The sequence below is a fragment of the Ochotona curzoniae genome, unplaced genomic scaffold (genome assembly GCF_017591425.1).
Source record: "Ochotona curzoniae isolate NIBS_2020 unplaced genomic scaffold, NIBS_Ocur_1.0 contig_2688, whole genome shotgun sequence".
Classification (NCBI taxonomy): domain Eukaryota; kingdom Metazoa; phylum Chordata; class Mammalia; order Lagomorpha; family Ochotonidae; genus Ochotona; species Ochotona curzoniae.
In genome coordinates, this window is record NW_024465553.1 from 27,434,187 (window position 1) to 27,452,671 (window position 18,485).

At 49.9% G+C, this 18,485-nt stretch overlaps 1 protein-coding gene across 3 annotated transcripts in view; it reads left to right on the forward strand.

The window, feature by feature from the left end:
• RTN1 (reticulon 1) overlaps positions 1-18,485 on the forward strand; it is a 161,997-nt gene that overhangs the window by 83,637 nt on the left and 59,875 nt on the right. For 2 of the 3 annotated variants that reach the window (XM_040975652.1, XM_040975651.1), the window contains exons 4-5: positions 2,036-2,745; positions 5,970-6,722. The exons of the other annotated variant lie outside the window; for it this stretch is intronic. In XM_040975652.1, coding sequence (XP_040831586.1) covers positions 2,036-2,745; positions 5,970-6,722 — 1,463 coding nt within the window. The remainder of the gene's footprint in view (positions 1-2,035; positions 2,746-5,969; positions 6,723-18,485) is intronic. 3 annotated transcript variants of the gene reach the window in all.

Below are 18,485 nucleotides of genomic sequence, written 5' to 3' on the forward strand. Positions count from 1 at the left end.
TGACAGTTGCACAAGGAGGACTTAAGCCATGGTGCCACAACTCCAGGCCTGTCGTCTGGAACCATTTGTAACATTGAGCAAGCGCCCAGGTGTTAGTACTGAAATCACATTACTGCTGCTACTGCATTGTTTTTATATGAGTTGGTGCCCTACTCTGGAATGTTCTTTACTGCATCCAGAGTTTTTTATCTCGCACATAGTGAGCACGCACGTGTGTGTGTGTGTGTGTGTGCCTATGTGGGTGTGTGTGTATTACATGATGTGCTGTGTACATGAGACCAGAGTCTGGGATTTTACAAACTTGTGGTAAGAATCAGGTAAAATTCCACAGCCTAGCATGTGGTGAAGCTATAAATGTCAAATTTCTTCTTCTTCTTCTTTTTTTTTCCTGGCTGCATTGTACAGCAAAGCAAAGCAATAAAAGCTTTCCTTTTCTGCTCACTGTTAGTGTATTAGCCAGGCTTGTTTCACTGCTCGCGTCTCCAGGGGAATGAAATCGTTCCCAGGGAATCACTTTCAAAAGCAAAGAGCAGCCGCAGAAGGGTGAAACCAGAGGGAAAGAAAATGAAAGGGGGAACTGAAGTGACAGGGACGTGCGTCATTGAAGTGGTCCCACTTGGGGGACAGGCCATTGGAAAACCAGGAGCCCCCCCCCCCCAGAAGACTTCTAAAAACAGTGAGAGGAGCCTGCATAGTGTTGGTTAAGCTGTCACCTACAGTGCCTGGTCCTCCTGCTTTGCTCTGAGCCAGCTCGTGCCTGGAAAAGCAGCAGAGGAATGGCCCAAGTGCTTAGGCGCCTGTATCCATGAGTTAAATGCAAAAGGAGCTCCTGGTGTTGGCTTGGTGTTTTAGATCCAGCAAATGGAAGCTCTCTCCCTTTCTCTCCTTCTCTCTCTCTCTCTGCAACCCTGTGTCTCAGATAAATACATCTTGTAAAAGACAGGGTGAGGGCAGGGGCAGGAGTTTGGCCCAGTGGTTGAGATTTTAGGAGGGCTCCCCTCGTCCTGGATTGCAGTGCTGGATTCAGGTCCTGCTCTACTCTCAACTCCAGTTCCCCACTGACATTCACTCCACAAGGCAGCCAAGGGTGACCCAAATCCTCGAGTCCCTGCTTACCCACATGAGAGACGTGCTTTGATTTCCTGGCTCCTGGCTTGAACCTAGCATGCCAGGCTCTCGTGGATAGCTCAGGAGCGAACCAGAAATGAGAGCGGTTGGTCAGTGGCTGCAGACTTACAATCTGATTGGAGGAACAACTTCCAGTGCTCTGTTGCGGAGGTCATTGAGCACGTGACAGTGATGGTTGCGTACTTGAAGGTAGCCAGGAGAGACCGTTTTGAATGTTCTCACCACAGATGTTGGAGGTCATGGTTATGCTAATCCCCATACTTGATCACTACATAATTATTTTAAACATCCCATTGCATTCCATAAATATATGCAATTATTATGTGTCATGAAAACTCTTTTTAAAAAAGAAAAAAGGAAAATGATCATCTCCCCTGACCCTACCAATCACACCGGCAGAGACAGACAGTGCCGATGCAGAAACAGGGGTCCCGGAAGAGGTGGCCAGCCCAGGGGTCCCTTGAGTCCTCTCCCAGTTCTGCGAGAGTAGCCATCCCGTGCCTATCCTGTCATAGCGTTTGCAAACCTGAATCAGCCCACATGTTCACTTCTGCTTACGTAGCCATTAGAACTGCGGCCAGAAAAGAGGCTGTCTTTTTAATAATACTGTGTTGGATCACCGGCTGTATCTTGAAGCAGGAGAGATTGAAACCATTGTCTAGCCCACTTGGCTGCATCCCCAGCGAGTGACAGCAGAGAGGCCCTGGCAAGCCTCCATGCACCTCTGATCCTGGAGCCCCCTTAGGGAGGAGACAGGGCAGTGATTGGCCTGAGCCCAGCAGGGGAAATGAGGGGGCTGTCCCCTGGGCAGGGTGGGCAGTGGTTGGGGCAGTAAGGAGAATGGAGGCCAGAGGCCCACTGATGACTGCGTGCTCTTCTGCTTCACAGGTGTGTCAGCTGACCCCAGCTCCACCACCCCAGAAGACAGGGAAGGACCGTGTTACACATCTCTCATATCTGACCCCTGTTACCCACCGCGGGAGGAGTCCACATACTTCACTGGAATTCTCCAGAAGGACAGCGGCCACAGCACCACTGCTAAGAGCCCAGAGGACTTGGCTGCTCCCGCTGTGCCTGGGATGGAACCTCGGGGCCTGCTCAGTTCCGATTCCGGCATAGAGATGACCCCGGCAGAGTCCACCGAGGTGAACAAGATCTTAGCAGACCCCTTGGACCAGATGAAAGCAGAGGCCTACAAGTACATTGACATAACTAGGCCCGAGGAGCCGAAGGGTCGGGAGCAACCGCAGCTGGAGCTGCACGAGAAAGACTTGGGCCTTAAGGAGAAGGACCTTGACATCTCAGCCAGCCCTGAAGGAGCCCGTGAACCTGACACACCAGCTCCCGTGCAGGGCAAGATCCTCAAGGACCACTTATTTGAGGAGTCCACGTTTGCACCTTATGTCGATGACCTCTCGGAGGAGCAGCACCACGCGGCTCTGCTCAGCGCCCCGGTCAAGATCATGCTCACGGAAGTGGAGGCCACCCCGCCAGAGAAGGGCCCTGAGAAACAAGACGTGTGTCTGAAGCCGAGTCCTGACACGGTGCCCACCGTCACCGTCTCGGAGCCTGAGGATGACAGCCCCGGGTCTGTCACGCCCCCATCTTCCGGAACAGGTACAGGCACTGCGCAAACCCAATCCAGGGGAACTCTAGGACACCTGCTGGAGAATGGGGATTCACATTCACCGATTCGATCAACAGCAATCGATTTCCCATTAGGTCCCATCAGATTTTGTTATGAAGTGTTTCTCTCTTGAGTGGAGGGGGACGCTGAGGATGGGAACAGTATGGTCATTTCGTCGTCCGTGGGGTTCAGAGCAGAGGGAGGGCTTGCCTGCTGCCTCGTTAGCTCACCCTGCCTCTGCCATGTCTCCATCCCAGGACACACAGGTGCTGCTCCCCTCCCCCTTCACTCTCAGCACTGCCATTCTTGTCTTCTAGTTGAAGTTCTCCCCACAGTTTTGTTTTCATAGCTAGATGTGCGGTGCAGCTTCAGAGACAAGTAGGATTAACACGGGTTTATTTTGGTGGAAACCATGTTGAAATCCCTGCGTAAGTTAATCACAATGTGTGTTTTCCTTAAATTTTGCTAAGATCCTCCATGCATTGAGTTAAATTTAGATAGTCTTTTTAAAAATTCAAAAGTTTTCGAGTATTTAGAATTTTCTAGACTGTGATCTTTTTTTTTTTTTTGTCTTGAACATCCTCTTACACTGACTTAAACCAGGATGTGAAACCACACTGGGACACAGTCTGTAAAACATGAAGGGGGACTCGTGTGCCTGGGTTTCCCACTGTCTCCTCAGGGCCCCCCAGACCCTGTTTCTTCTGACCTCATTCATCGTTGTCTCTATTCTTTTATCATCCTTTCTCTTGAATACCCATGAGGCATTGGGACAGCAATTAGGTAAAAGCCTGGTGGCTGCCAGTCACTGTTCCCAAAAGGCTCTGGCCAGTATCTCAGGGCAAAGAACTTCCTTAAACTCAGAAATGGATCCAGAGCCCAAAAGGAAAAGGCCATTGCTCGAAGCTGCAGGATCGGTACAGTGTAGGAATGGCTCTCCGGCGAGCAGTTTCCCTAAAGATGCTGACACTACCTCAGACTCAATTAGAAAGCTTCAAGGATCTTAAAAAGCCACTGCACTAAATTCTTGGTTTTCAAACTAACTCATTCACTCAACAGACACTTTCTATGCATTTTCTTCTGGTTAGGTACATTATGAGACACTGGACATGTGCCAGTTCCTGCTTTCCTGTGGGACAAATGACCAATAAAAGAGCCCCAATCCAATGTGATCGTGTCTTGGGAAAGGTTCCTGAAGACCCTTAGAGTCTAAAGTGGCTCTCCAGGGAATTGAGACCTAAGGGGACTCTCCAAGGAAAAGGAGACAGTAACCAGGTGAAGGGGAAGGGGCGGAGTCTCTGGAGGTGTAGAATCGTCAAATAGGAGGCACCGTGGAATTCACCCAAGAGGTTGGAGGAGCTATGGGTAGTGGTGACAAATAAGGAGATTCAGGTTCCAAGTGCTTTGATGCGTGAGTGGTCCCAGCATACAGCCTGAGGCAGGGGCGTAGCCATATCTCAAAGTATCCTTGCACACTGAAAGTCCTCCGTTATTCTGTGGCATGGAGACGCCTTCTGTTCTCAAGCATCCTTGCACACTGAAAGTCCTCTGTTATTCTATGGCATGAAGATGCCTTCTGTTCTCAAGACACAAACTCTAGATAGCCTGCCGTGTTTTTACAAATCCTCGGGTTGTCTGATGGTCAGCCCAGAAGAACTGCCGCCAACCTTCAGGAAGGCAGAATGACCAAGTGTACGTGGTCCATGTATGTTGCACTTAGCTCATCTAAACATCACAGTGGACAAAGATGAGATGCAGGGTTCATCCCATTCACGATTAGGGACTTGGTTGTTTTCATTAGATCTGACTCCCTGAGATTCTGGAATAATTTTTAGAGAAGACAGAGATAGATCTGATGTAAAGACTTTGGGTTGCCCAGTTGGCAACATTTCTTTGCAAGTACATCAAATAAACAGTCTAAGCGATGCGTGTTCGAGAAAGAGGAAGATGCTTGACTCAAGACACAGTGCTCAAACATGTCTTATGTATTATTATATAAGTTGTTTGTGCATTGTGCTTCCCTTATACAAGAATATCAGCAGGGATTTTTTTTTTATGTGTCATTCACTAGTATGTCCTGAATGCCTATGGAGGGGGCTTAACACACAGTAGATTCTAAATAATAAATGAATGAGTGATGGTGTAGGAAAAGAATAAAAATCAGATTTGTTTTCTGCAGAATTAGAAAAGCTAAACCATTACCGGTTTTCCCACCATCCTCAAGCAATAGATGAGTCCCTCTCACCTCCCTGTATCCCAGCAGCTTCGAAGACCACCAGTTCTTGCTCCCAAAGGAACCAGATACCACTTTGAAAAGAGGCCCTGCTGGATGGCTTGGGAATCCCTGGCTGCTCCCGTGTTGCCATAGCGACAGCTGGTCTCCTGCCTGTGAGGGCAAGTGCAGTAAGGGTCATCTGGACAAACATCAGGCCAGGCGGGCATTGGGCCAGGGAGCTGGGGCAACTCTCCGGCTTTATTCCTCACCAGTGGGGTAGAGAGGGGGCCGGAGCTGGCGACAGGTCTGCCACCTTGGAAGCCTTATGGGATGGTGAATTCTGGCCACTGCACAGCCCTTCTAGTGGAAGCTGGTGGGGGAAAGAGGCAGGGAAGAAGGAGGCAAGGGAGGAAGGAAGGAAGGAAGGAAGGGAGGGAGGGAGGAAGGAAGGAGGAAGGAAGGAAGAAGAAAAGCTTATGTGCTATTCCCATTGCAAACTCTTAAGAATCGTGGTACCCAAGACTCCAAAGGCTCCATCTTAGTCATTAGAAAGGGACCGCCTGCTGCCCAGGCAGGCGATAAGGGGCGACTGAGCCTTGTGGCTACTGGTGGATCCAACCAGAGAGTCATGTCCAATCAGATGCTCTGAGACATCGGAAACCAAGAGGATATCATCTAGAATCATAGCCAGATTGAACAGAAAGGCCAACGCAGGTTCTGTTGCTAAGAAATTGCTGGATTCTCTCTTAGATAAATAGCTAAATTCGGAGAGGTGTGTAAAAACTCCGATCCCCTGGACCAAGGTGTTCAGGTGGCCCTTGGCTCTGGCATTGCGCGCCGTCAGCAGACTATCCTTGTGTTAATACGGCATGTGTTTCTGCAGCAACTAGAAAACATCCCCTTAATGGACTTGTGTTTTCTTTCTCCACTCCCTGTCCATCTGTGTGTCCGTGTGTGTGCCTCCCCGCCTCGTGTCTCCCGTGCTCCGTGGGACGGCAGAAGCATCTGCTGCGGGATCCCCGGGGAAGGGCAGTCTCTCGGAAGATGAGCTCATCACTGCCATCAAGGAGGCCAAGGGATTATCCTACGAAACCGCCGAGAGTCCCCGGCCGCTGGCCCATGTGGCTGACAGGCCCGAGCCCAAGGCCCGGGCCGGGCTGCCGACCATCCCTAGCCCCCTGGACCATGAGGCCAGCAGCGCCGAGTCCGGGGACTCGGAGATTGAGTTGGTATCCGAGGACCCGATGGCCGCGGATGACACTCTTCCTGCAGGCTACGCGAGCTTCGGCCACGTGGGGGGCCCTCCGCCACCATCCCCGGCCTCGCCGTCCATCCAGTACAGCATCCTGCGCGAGGAGCGCGAGGCCGAGCTGGACAGCGAGCTCATCATCGAGTCGTGCGACGCGTCCTCCGCCTCCGAGGAGAGCCCCAAGCGCGAACAGGACTCGCCCCCGGTGCGCCCTGGCGCCCTGGACGCCATCCGCGAGGAGCCTCGCGCTGCGGCCCAGGAGCGCACACCCAGCCGGCGGGACCTGGCCGAGCCGGGCCGCTTCCTCGAGTCTCTGTCGGATGCCCCGCCAGCCGGCCCGGAGATGCCCACTCGAGACGCAGCCGTGGCACCTGAGGGGCACGCGGCGCAGCGCACACCCGTGCAGGCGGCGACCTCATCTCCGAGTCCAGGGGCTGCGAAGGGCCCTGGACCTCTGGGTCCTGGCGATGCGCAGCTGCTGCTCTTCTTCAGTAAGCAGAAAGGTAAAGTCCCAACTTCTCTGATCGCGTCGGGTTGTCTGGGGCGGGTCTTCCCAGGGTCGAAGGGGTGGGAGGAGAAGAGAGAAGCCCGATCCTGGGCTGGGCCCAGTGTGACAGGAGAGAGCTGCCTTGGGGGGCTTGTGTGGACTTTCCAGGCCTGACCCACCGTTCAGTCAGCAGGTCCCAGTTCTTGCTTCTTTCTTCACTGCACCAGGTGAACCTCAGCTCCACCCTGTTTCTCAAGGACTGAGAGATTTGCGCCTTGTTGAGGTTTTTGTGTCCGGGTATTCAAGAAAAGCGGGGACCAAAGTTGATTCTAGAGTCCCTCCCGTCCCTAGACAAGAGTGGCTGAACGAGTTTTAAAATCCCTTAAGAAGTTCTGACTTTGAGCTACCTGCACTTGAGATCTTGAGATGCCTTATGTGTGGGCGACATTCTCCAAAAACCACCTGTTGCACAGGACCGTGGCTGTGTCGTGGCAACTGGGAACGGCATCGGAGGCACAGGAAAGCACGAGTCGCTGTGTCTGCTGTTTGTGTGAGAGTTCTGTCCTGGCTGAAGGTGGGGACCTCGCACCCAGCTCCTGGGGGAGCACCGCCAGGTGGCACTTGGACGCAGCACATAGCACAGTCTTAGTCGAGGCGCCCTTTCTTAGACCTGTTCTATGTGTCTGTTTCTTTAGAAGTGACCGGCCTGTAATGGTTCCAAGGGTGCGTGCGCTCTCTTCTCTTGCTCTGGCGTCTAGCTCCGTGGTGTTGGCAGCATGGAAGTGTTTCCTCCAAGGATACAATCTTTCTCCATAGAGACTGGAAGGCAGCTTTAGTGGTGGGAATGCGTTCGTGTTAGGAGACTATTGAAATTGACTTGGAATTGCGTATGTATTAGGAGACTGTTGAAACGGAAGTGCGTTGTTTTGCCACCAGGCCGACAGTGTTGGGGGGTGGGGGGGCTGGCTATCTGTGGGGAGCCCTAGGATCAGCACAAACAGGTCCCCAGGGACCAAGTAGCCCAGCCTGAGTGCCCCCTGGGCACGGACTGGTATCACTGGTCTGGAACCAGCACACAGCTCTATTTTCTCCCCTCCCTGATGTCCCTGGAGAAGTGGCCAGCACTTGTAGCACAGGCTCCATAGCAACAGTCAGCAAGCGTGAGAAGCACAGATAAGGCGTTTTGTAGGTGGGCCATGTTCCCTCCTCGGGGAGCCACGGCTGCCTGGAATCTGATGAAGAGCCAGCCGAGGGAACTGAGTAGAGGCTTCTGGCCAGTTCCAGGCCACTGGAATACCTGCAAGGTGCCCAGCAGGGGAGCCAAGCAGAGAAGTTATGGAAGTGAGAGCCACAATCCTTTTAAGTCCATAGACAAACTGGGCTGCATAACCTCTGCTCCACCTGCTCGGAGGCGGCCTTTGAAATTCCGTCTCCTACTGAAGTGCACTGCTCAGCTGTGCTGTCTCTGAAGAACATCTAAAAGGCCCTTTCCGGGCAGCCAAGTGTAGGGGCCCTGGGGCAACTCAGCTCTGCCTGGACCTGCAGGCTAGCACCATTGCAGTTCCCTCTGGTCTCTCCTGCTCCATCTCGGCAGGCCCCACCTCCTCCAGGCTGCTGTTAATTACACCAAAATAGACATCTTTAACTCCATTTTACATAAAAGTTTCAAGGTTCTCTCTTGTTTTGCTGGGGAGGGACCCCGCGGGATGCCATGGGGGCGCTGTTTTGACATGGGAAATCCCGGGCTGATTTTAAGATCCATTGAGGCGGAGGTCCCCTACTGATGGCAGTGCAAGTTAAAGCTTTTTTTATTGGATGCAGAGAGGGGTGGCGCGTGGAAGGGGGCAAAGGCAGAGAGGAGGCAGAGACAGAGAGAAGGGAGAGGGGACGCCTGGCAGAAGGGCGCGGAGAGAGAGGACCACAAGCAGGTTCCAGGGGAAGAGAGGGGAAGCTCAGGGGATTGGTAGACGCTGCGGTAGGCGGGGCCAGGGAAACAGGACCACAAGGGATTGGTGGATAGGGCTGTCGGGTACAACATCGGGTGCCGGCCTTACAGAAAGGAAACCCAAGGACCATCCAACACCGAGTCTCCATGGTTTTCTGGACCGACGCCCAAGTCACTCTTCACAAAGTCGCTCCTCCTAGCTCCTAGTCCGCTGTCTCTGTGTGTGGAACGTCCTATAGCCCTCCCAAACTCAGTGGGACCGTGTGATAGCGAACTCTCTTCCTGTGTTCCGAATCTGAACAAGCGAAATGATGTCATGTTGGTGTGAGCACTTAACCTGCGTGACCCCTATCTCTCACAACCAAAACAGCGTCTTAGACGAATACTCTAACAATAGCTATTAGAATTTTATAGGGCCATGGCCTTTAAATACTGCTAGGAGTTTATCCCACAGCAATCCAGCAGCAAATGGGAAACACACACACGTATATAGTGCAAATGTATTTATTTATTTAAGGTTTATTTATTTTTATTGCATAGATGTGTATAGAGAGGAGGAGAGACAGAGAGAAATATCTTCCATCCGATGATTCACTCCCCAAGCAGCTGCAATGGCCAGTGCTGCTCCAGTCAGAAAGCCAGGAGCCAAGATCCTCCTCTGGGTATCCCACGCGGGTGCAGGGTCCCAAGGCTTTGGGCTGTCCTCGACTGCTTTCCCAGGCCACAAGCAGGAAGCTGGCTGGGAAGTGGAGCTGCCGGGATTAGAACTGGTGCCCGTATGGGATCACGTCGTGTTCAAGGCGAGGACTTTAGCTGCTAGACCATGGTGCCAGGGTCACGTAAATGTATTTATAAAGATGTATATCAGTAGGGATAGGTGTTTAGCACAATGCCTGTGATGCAGTTTGCGACAGCAACACCCCATATTGGAATGCCTGGGTTGGAGCTCTGGCTCTGCTCCTGGTCCCGGTGTTCGGCCCGATACCCCGTAGCAGGTAGGAGCTCTCGTGGTTGGATCCGTGCCATCCCCGTGTCTTCCACCTTGCCTAGTTGAAGCTGTTGTGTGCATCTGCTGAGTAAATCAGTGGATCAGAGATTTCTTTCTGCCTGATGTTCAAATAGATAACATAGATAACTTAAAAAATAAATATCTACCTTTTTTTTCGTATAGCACTGTTAATAGCAATGAAATCCACTGGAAGCTATACTCTATCAACATGGAGTTCAATAGAAGAATTTTGATTCATCTGCCCATTGTAGTGCAAGGGTGCTTCAAAAGTATCATGGAAAATGGATTATTAGATATCTTTAATGTATGTGTGTGTGTGTGTGTGTGTGTGTGTGTGTGTGTGTGAGAGAGAGAGAGAGAGAGAGAGAGAGAGAGAGAGAAAGGCATAGTAACAGAGAAAGATATCTTCCACCCACTGGTTCACTTACCAGCCGAGTCTGGGTCAGGCCGCAGCTAAAGCCTGGACCTCCATCCACGTTTTCCACCTAGGTGATGGGGACCCTAGCACTTAGGCTTTCTGCTCCGTTCCTGGGTGCATTGGCAGGATCCCGGCTTGGAAGTCAAGTAGCTGGAGTTGGAACCAACACCCCAACATGGAATCTGGCATCAGAAGCAGTGGCTTCACCCACCATGTCACAAATCCAGTCCCTAATTCAAAGAGATTTCAAATCCTTGCACAAAAAAGATCTTCAAAGTTTAATGGAGTATTCCATATATATATATATACTCCCTAGATTTCAAATCTCTCTGTACTCTATTTTCTACAAACCCCTTGAAGACTCTTGCACCGCAGAGCGACATGAAGGAACTGAATCTGGCCCTGCTAGAAGCCTCGGCCTAAGACTAAGTGAAGGTACTCACTGCAGATCCAATTAAAAACTTTCCTGGCAGTAGCATTTGCTTGTAAAACTATCATCCACAATGTTCCTAGTATTTGACAAAGCATTATAAAAATACAAAATGTGAAAATTCTCTTTGTGCAATGGTCAAGAGCACAGCCAATGACCCACTTCAAGGAACACTGCTTTAAGCTAATGGCTGGCTCCCTAAATGTTGCCTGAACTTAGGTGCCTAAGAATGAGCTGGAATGCTTCTTAAAAAGTCGGGTTCCTTCTCCACCCTCTCGCTGAGTCTGCGGAATGAGAATGGAGCGGAGCACAAATGTGCACTTGACTAAGCCACAGCGAAGCCTGGGGATTCCTGATGTGAGTGGATGAGCTAAGGAGGCCAAACCTGCCGTGCAAATGACCTTGATGAGCACGCCTTGGGCTTATCCTGGTTTTTAATTAAAGGCACTGAAGGGGACTCAGCTGTTTGCTATCTCTTCCGGCCAGAGGAGCATCAGCACCTCTCTTTGTGGAGGGATGCGACGCTACGGCCCCCTCACCGGGGGTCTCTGTAGGTCCTAACTTTAGCCCCCTGAGCATGGAGGACCCGCCCTCCCCACCCCCGTGGCAGGAAAAGCTGTGTCTTCCTTGGGAGAGGAATGTGGAGGAAGGCTGCCAGGTAGGGGGTCTTCTCAAATAGAATCAATTCTCATTTGCCTAGCACTGCTATTGTTGTATTGCATTATTGCACCAGGTATAGCTTCTCTCCTGAAGTATTTAGAACCCAGAGGATGTAACACCATTTGCTTTTCTTCCCATCATGCTAAAAAAAAAAAAAAGTTAGACTCTAGTTCTATATATATTTGCTTCTATGAAACTGAGTTGATGAATTGCACTAGAAAGATTTTTTTTTTGGAACGTCTTTTCTATTTCATGGTACAGATTTCAGCCAGCCTGGTGTTTCTTAGAGTGGTGCTTTAAAAGTCCATGGAGAAATAAAATTAAAAGGGAAGCTTATTTTGGGGTAAAAGCCTGAAATCCATGTATAATTTTCCCCCATAATAAGTCATCTTCTTTTTTTAAAGATTTATTTATTTTCATTAGATAAATACAGATATACAGAGAGGAGGAGAGACAGAGAGGAAGATCTTCCGTCCATCGTGTGGTTCACTCCCCATGCGACCACAATGGCCGGTGCTGTGCCGATCCGAAGCCAGGAGCCAGGAACCTCCTCCAGGTCTCCCACACGGGTGCAGGGTCTCAAGGCTTTGGGCCGTCCTCGACTGCTTTTCCAGGCCACAAGCAGGGAGCTGGATGGGAAGTGGAGCTGCCGGGATTAGAACTGGTGCCCATATGGGATCCTGGTGCATTCAAGGTGAGGACTTCAGCCACTAGGCCACCATGCCGGGCCCCTGATAAGTCTTCTTGTGAACTTTTTGAAGCCCCCTCATAGCTGCTGTGCATATTGAGTTTGAACAAGGTGAAGCATTACTGCTTCTGAATGAAGCCTGGCTCTTGTGCCATCTCATGCCATATGAATATGGAGGGGAGGACGTCAAGTTTTCCACTATTCAAGGCAGCTAAATTGGTATGACTTTGCCCAGTGGTAGAAGGAGCTTTTCTGGAATGAGGCTGCCAGTTGTAGCAGCAGACACCAAGCCTAGCACAGTGGCTTATTCTATGCTTTTTAAAAAGCTGGCTTTGGAACTTCAACCCTGGATTGAATTTTTGCAAACCTCGGCGGCCTTTAGCGTTCAGTGTTTCCAGGGGCGGATAGTTTCAACCCTTCACCTCTAGGGTGAGGATGGAGATTTGAAATGATTGTTGTACAAAGTCCTTAAGACACAGTAAACTCCAACTCGCCTGTAAACTTGAGCTGGGTACTGAGTGGGGCATAGGTCTCCAAAGATGGATTCAAGTCAACCATGAACTTGCCTATGAGTTCACAGCCGGCAAACATTTTGGTGTGGCCAGAGATAAATAATGACCGTTTTCGGAGCGTGTTTCTGCTTCCCTGTCCATGCCCTGTATCCCTCAGCTCAGTTATCCTCAGCTTCAGTAATGAAGCTTAGAGGACACGACCCACAGCCTGCACATTATGGAACTAAGGCAAGTTCCATCCCTTTCATTTTCCTTTGAAGTTTGGGGGAAACCTTCATAATACTTCCTCTGCATAAATTTCACTAAGTCATGCCAGCCCCACTGGAGGCAACTATGAAGATACTTCAAAAAGGTTTACTTAAAAGAATTAAAGGGTTAATTTGTTTTGCTGTAAAAAAATTTTTTTGACCTCTCTGCATATAGAGGGCTCTTATAAATTCCTGAAAAAATACGTGTTATGGAAGAACTACGCATGGATTTCGAAATGTTCTGGCTCCAAAATAAACGTATCTTCTGGTTCCGTTCCCCGCGGGTACTTTCGGGGCTGAGCGGCAGTGGAGCTGTGGCCAAGGCATTGTGGGGTTTCTGTGCAGGTGGCGGAGGGGCTGGTGTTGAAGCGGAGATGTGCAGAGCACCACCTGGTGGTGGGTGGCGCCTAGGCGAGGAAGTGAGAGTCAAAGGCACAAGTCCGCAGCCTGCAAAATCCACACGAGCGGAAGGAGGCTTTGGGCTTCTGATCGCAGCTGAGCAGCCCGCGTGGCTTATCTCATGAGCTCAGATTTCACTGCCACTGCTAATTCAGTTCACAGCTGGGTGTGTTTGGGTTGACACTTGCTTTTTTTACAACCCTGGGCCGGAGACGGAAATCCTCAGGATTTATCCCGATAGCTAAAACACTAGGAAAACCGAACTGCTTGACTTTCAAATTTGCTCTTGTTCACGTCTCCCTAGTATTTCTAGATGTGTTTGATTTTACATTTAAGGATGCCGTGGAAATCGGGGGGAGGGGAAAAGCTGGCTTTGCATTGGTTATCTGCTCTCCCTGACGACGTCTGTCGCCACCCAGTGGTGAGAATGAAAATATCCAACCTCGGCTGGTGTTTTTACAATTTTTTAAATTAATGTCAGGGGAAGAGATGGCAGGCATCCGGTACAAATAGTTCCAAGTAGATGACAGTTCAGTTCCCTTACTGCCCTATCCTCCCCTTTCCCTCTCTCTGCCCTCTGCATCCGTTCTTGCTAATACAAAATTTTAATCCACTCTATCCAGGCTTAATCCCGTATAGTATGACTATACTATTCAACTAGAAAAATGTAGGAAAACCACAGTTCCACAGGAATGTAAACAAGGGCTAAAAGTCATGGTCATGTCCCCGATGGTTTCCGGTTGCCTGCATTTTCTGACTTCTGAAACCATGGTGATCTGAAATTGAAAATCAAGCTTATCAGGGACCAGTGTGGTGGCATAGCAAGCTAAGCCTCTGCCTTGGTGTTGACATTCTACATGGGCAGCGGTTCGAGTCCCAGCTGCTCTGCTTCTGATCCACCTTCCTGCAGAAGAGGATGACACGAAGCCTTGGGCCCCTGCATCTACATGGAAGACTCAGAGGAGGTTCCTGGCTTCAGGCTTGGCCCAACTCCAGCTGTTGTGGCCATTTAGGAATGAACCAGTGAATGGGAGATCTCTGTCTCTCCCTCTCTGTATCTCGGCTTTTCTAATAAAAATAAATAAAATCCTTTTTAAAAAAAATGTAAGCCTCTGGGATTTTGATGTAAGGAAAGTGTGCACATCAATGTTGCTAAAAATACAGGAGGCCTTGACATAGGACTGTCTGGGAGCCAAACGCTAGCGCCTGAGGGCAAAGTCCTGAGTGAAAAAAGTCACGTGTCTGCTTTCAGCCTTGCTGCTCAGTGGAATCTGCACCACTTGCTTGTACAATGTAAGATTGTTCACCTGAACTCTTAAGCCCTCTCTCTTGCCGTGTGTAATATGAGCAGTGGTTTCTGCAATCGTGTGATGCTTATTCTGCCACCGGAAACGATGGTGACACTTTTTCTTCCGCAGGCCTGAGCGGTTACTGGAAAGGGCTGCTCGGCGAGCATCTCCCAACCCTTGCTTCATCTAGGGAAAGCTGTGAGTCTGCTTCTGATTCTTATCAGGGCACGGGAGTAGTGATGTCCGCAGCGTCTGACATGAGATGGAGGGGGAGATGCACCTGGCCTTCCCTTCCTTCAAGGTCCTAGTCCAAGAGGAATGCTAAGGGAAAGAAACCTGGTGGGAAAGGTGCCTGCTTAGAAATTCTTCCCAGAGTGGCCCCTGGGAAAACTGGAAGAAACCCTTGGTCTAGGACCAGCCCCAGGCAAAGGAAGGACATAGCGTGTGTCTTTAGATCTCCTTGTTGGTTCCCTCCCCAGGGTATCTTCTGCTTCCAAGCCTTAACCACTCCAAGCCCCAACTTTGGAGCCCAGGGTTGCTGGCTATTCCTGTTTTCATTTTCAAAACACACATGTCCTATGTCCCCTTTCTTTGGGATGCTTCGTGCCTCCCCCCTCCTTTTTGGATTGTCCGCTGCAGGCTCCATTTGACAAACCAGTTCTTTGCTATGTGTGAGCAAAGGTGTGACTTCTCCTGTACAAAGCCATAGATCCTGCCCGAGGCTCTGATGGAGCAAAGCCCCCGAGGGAAAGACCAGTGCTTCGTGTAGAGTACCCTCAACGGTAAGCACCCCTATACTCCCTGAATCTCGTATGAGCCACAATGCTGTGCCAAGGTCAGCGCCGAGATGGACGATGGGAACTCGGTCCTGCTGGGGAGAGAGGCTCATTGCTGCTTGGGAAGCGAAGTATTGGATTCTTTTCACTGGAAGTTTCCATCGTGCTTTGGCAGCTGTGATCTGCTGTTGTTGAACTGGAATCTTCAACAAGAATCAAAGCAGCTGCTAACCTGAGCTTTTGGCTGTCCACGTCCCTTTTCCCTGGATCAGCCATGAGACTTCAGGCAAGTTAACATATGTAAGTTTCAGGTTTGCTGATGTTTCCAGGAGGATTGGCAGTACCTGCAATGCAGGACTCTTAATCAGATTAGCTGAGACAATTTAGATTAAGTACCTACCATCTCATTTTATTGCTACATAAATATCAGTGCTTAATAGTAATTAGACCATGAAATGGGGCTGAGGAGAAATCGAATTCAGTTACTCATTTAAGGTAAGGATATTTCCTGGACCAGACCGTGATATTTAGAAAGGTGTAATACAGGACATGAAATTCAAAGATGTTTATTTTGATGCAAAAAAAAAAAAATTTATATCCATGCACAGTGTTTCCAAAAATAGGCATTTTTTTAGGAGCCTCTGGAAGATTTGTCATATTCCTTAATAAAATTTCAAGCTTACAGTTTATGTATCACAGCTCTAGGAAGTGGGTACTCGGTCTTCTGGATAAATCCTTCCCCATGCATATTGAGGAGCAGATTGGCATTGGGGGGGCTTCCCTAAAGCCAGCTGACCTAATTTGCCACCTTCTGCAGAACGTTGTTGGCTTTCAATGTATACATTTTTTTGAAAGATTTATTTATTTATTGGAAAGTCAGATATACAGAGAGGAGGAGAGACAGAGAGGAAGATCTTCTGTCCGATGATTCACTCCCCAAGCAGCTGCAATGGCTGATGCTATACCGACCTGAAGCCAGGATCCAGGAACCTCCTCCGGGTATCCCACACAGGTGCAGGATCCCAAAGCTTTGGGCTGTCCTTGACTGCTTTCCCGGGCCACAAGCAGGGAGCTGGTTGGGAGGTAGAGCCACCGGGATTAGAACCGGCGCCCATATGGGATCCTGGCACATTCAAGGCAAGGACTTGAGCTGCTAGGCCATGCCGCCGGGCTCCAATGTATACATGTTTAAGCCCAGTGCTAAATATCCCAAAGTAATGGCTGTAAATCAATTTTCCTTTTTGTAACCCTCCTCCCCACTCTACCTTAAAATACCCTTCCAGGCCTTATAGCGACTGAGCCGATCCCACCTGCTGCCCTAAGTTCCCACCTGCTGGCTATCCTAAGTTCCATTTGCTGCCCTGTCTTGGGTGCACGCGGCCCACGCCCCTCTGACTCTTAGGCACATTACAGGAACAACCCCAGATCTGAGCAGCTCCACACACATTTGTAGCTCTCACAGAAACTTCATGTTAGGCAGTGGGGACTTCCTTTATTTACCTGCGAGGAAAGCCAGGCTGCCTCTCTGCCACGTCACTGGACAGCAACAGGTGATTTTTCAACTTTCTGAACCAGGGCTACAAGAGAGCTCATGGCGCACACAATCCTTTAAAACCCTCGCTCTGGAAATAACACGTGCCGCTCCAATTATGGTGCTTAGCCAGGATCTGTAACATGGCTGTGCCCGTCACCATGCATGTGGCATGCTGGAAACTTGATGAGCACCGCGTCCTTGTCACGGCCCTCTTATGCCGGGATGTCCTGTCTGGGCTTTTCACAGCACTTAGCACCACGTGCATGGTATGTTCATTTGTTTACTGCTGGACGTTCCCAAACAGACTTCAGGCTTTCTGCCATCACAGCCTTTTGTTGGCTGCCGGCTCTCAGGTGTCTTTGATGAGGCCTGGGAAATAATGGGACGCAGCACACATTGAACAGGTAAATGAACCATGAGGCCAGACATGTAGGCAAGGCTGCTGGAATATTACAGAATTTTCTTGTATGTCAGTTTGATAACTTATTATTTTTCCCAAGAGCACATTTAAGTGTTACTGAGTCCAAAGAAATGGTCAAGTATAACAGGCCAATTGAGACAAGAACACTTCCTGTGTGGGTCACCCACTGTGATCCAGAAAGAGCATTTACCGCCTAGGTGTGCACTCCTGGGGGTGCTCAGCCCACCAAGGGACAAATACAGTCAGTAGAGAAAGATGCCTGTTGAGGTTCAGCTGACTTAGCCCATGGCAGAGTCAAGCTGACAAAGCAGGAAGTGACATCACTTTGTTGAACTGAGCATGACAAAAGTGCCTGAGACCAATCTATCGACACTTTATCATCAGCTTCCTGCTAGACCCCAGACAAAAGCAATGTTTGTTGGACAGACAGGCAGACGGACAGTATCTCGTGGTTACTAAAGCTTGACTTCCGGATAAAAACCATTTTGTTTCAATTGAGTTTGTCCCAAACCTTATGTGTAAAAGGTGGCTGATAATTCCTACTCCCTGGGATTGTAATGAAAGAGATTTAGATGGAATCGTGCTCTAAGTTGTCAGGGGAACATGCGTGTTGTCAGTGACGATGCTGGTTAACACTGTACATGAAGACTTTAGGAAAGTTGTGGAAAATGGAATTGCAAGTTAACTTTATTTTGGCACAGAAGATTTTGAATTACTGGCATAGCTTTTTTCATAGCGTGAATGTGCCATGAACTCTTTGCAGCTGTGTCCCGAATCCAGATGACAGTCAGTAAGGGGGCTGACTCCTGGATGTGACGGAGTGTGGGGCAGCATGCAGGGCTCCGGCTGAGGTCATCCTGCTCTGACGGAGGCTGGATCTGGCAGGGACCCTCGGACACGGCAGCCTGGCCCCGCACAGAAGCACAGGCAGCACCCTACCACTCCTTGGTGCACTCAGCATCCTCGTTCCCAGCATAAGGAGGAGCTGGGTGGGCTGACACGGAACTCAGCGCAGAGACAGTGGCCAGCGGGGCAGGACTGGTTTCTCACAGCACAGGACAATGCCAATGTTAGCAGCAACTTCAGCAGAAATAACTTTGCTCAACAACAACAAACAACACTGAATTCAGGGTAAGCTCGGGGAGTGACAGGCTCCTGTCCCCCCAATCCACAAAGACAAAGTTCACACGCAAAGAAAGTTCACCCACGGGGTTCATTTGTATGGAAATCTACCTTAGTGAAGTGTTAGATTTTCTGTCTCCTCTCTCTCTTTCATATTAGATATGGAGATCACACATCTTGTGCTTCACTCCCCAAACGCCCACAGCAGTGTTTGAGGCTGGACCAGGATGAAGCCGGAAGCCAGTGACTGACTGGTTGCAGAGCCCTAAGTTAGCCCTGGCGTCCTCACCCCTGCCTCTCAGTGATGCTCAAGGCAGGAGCTGGAGCT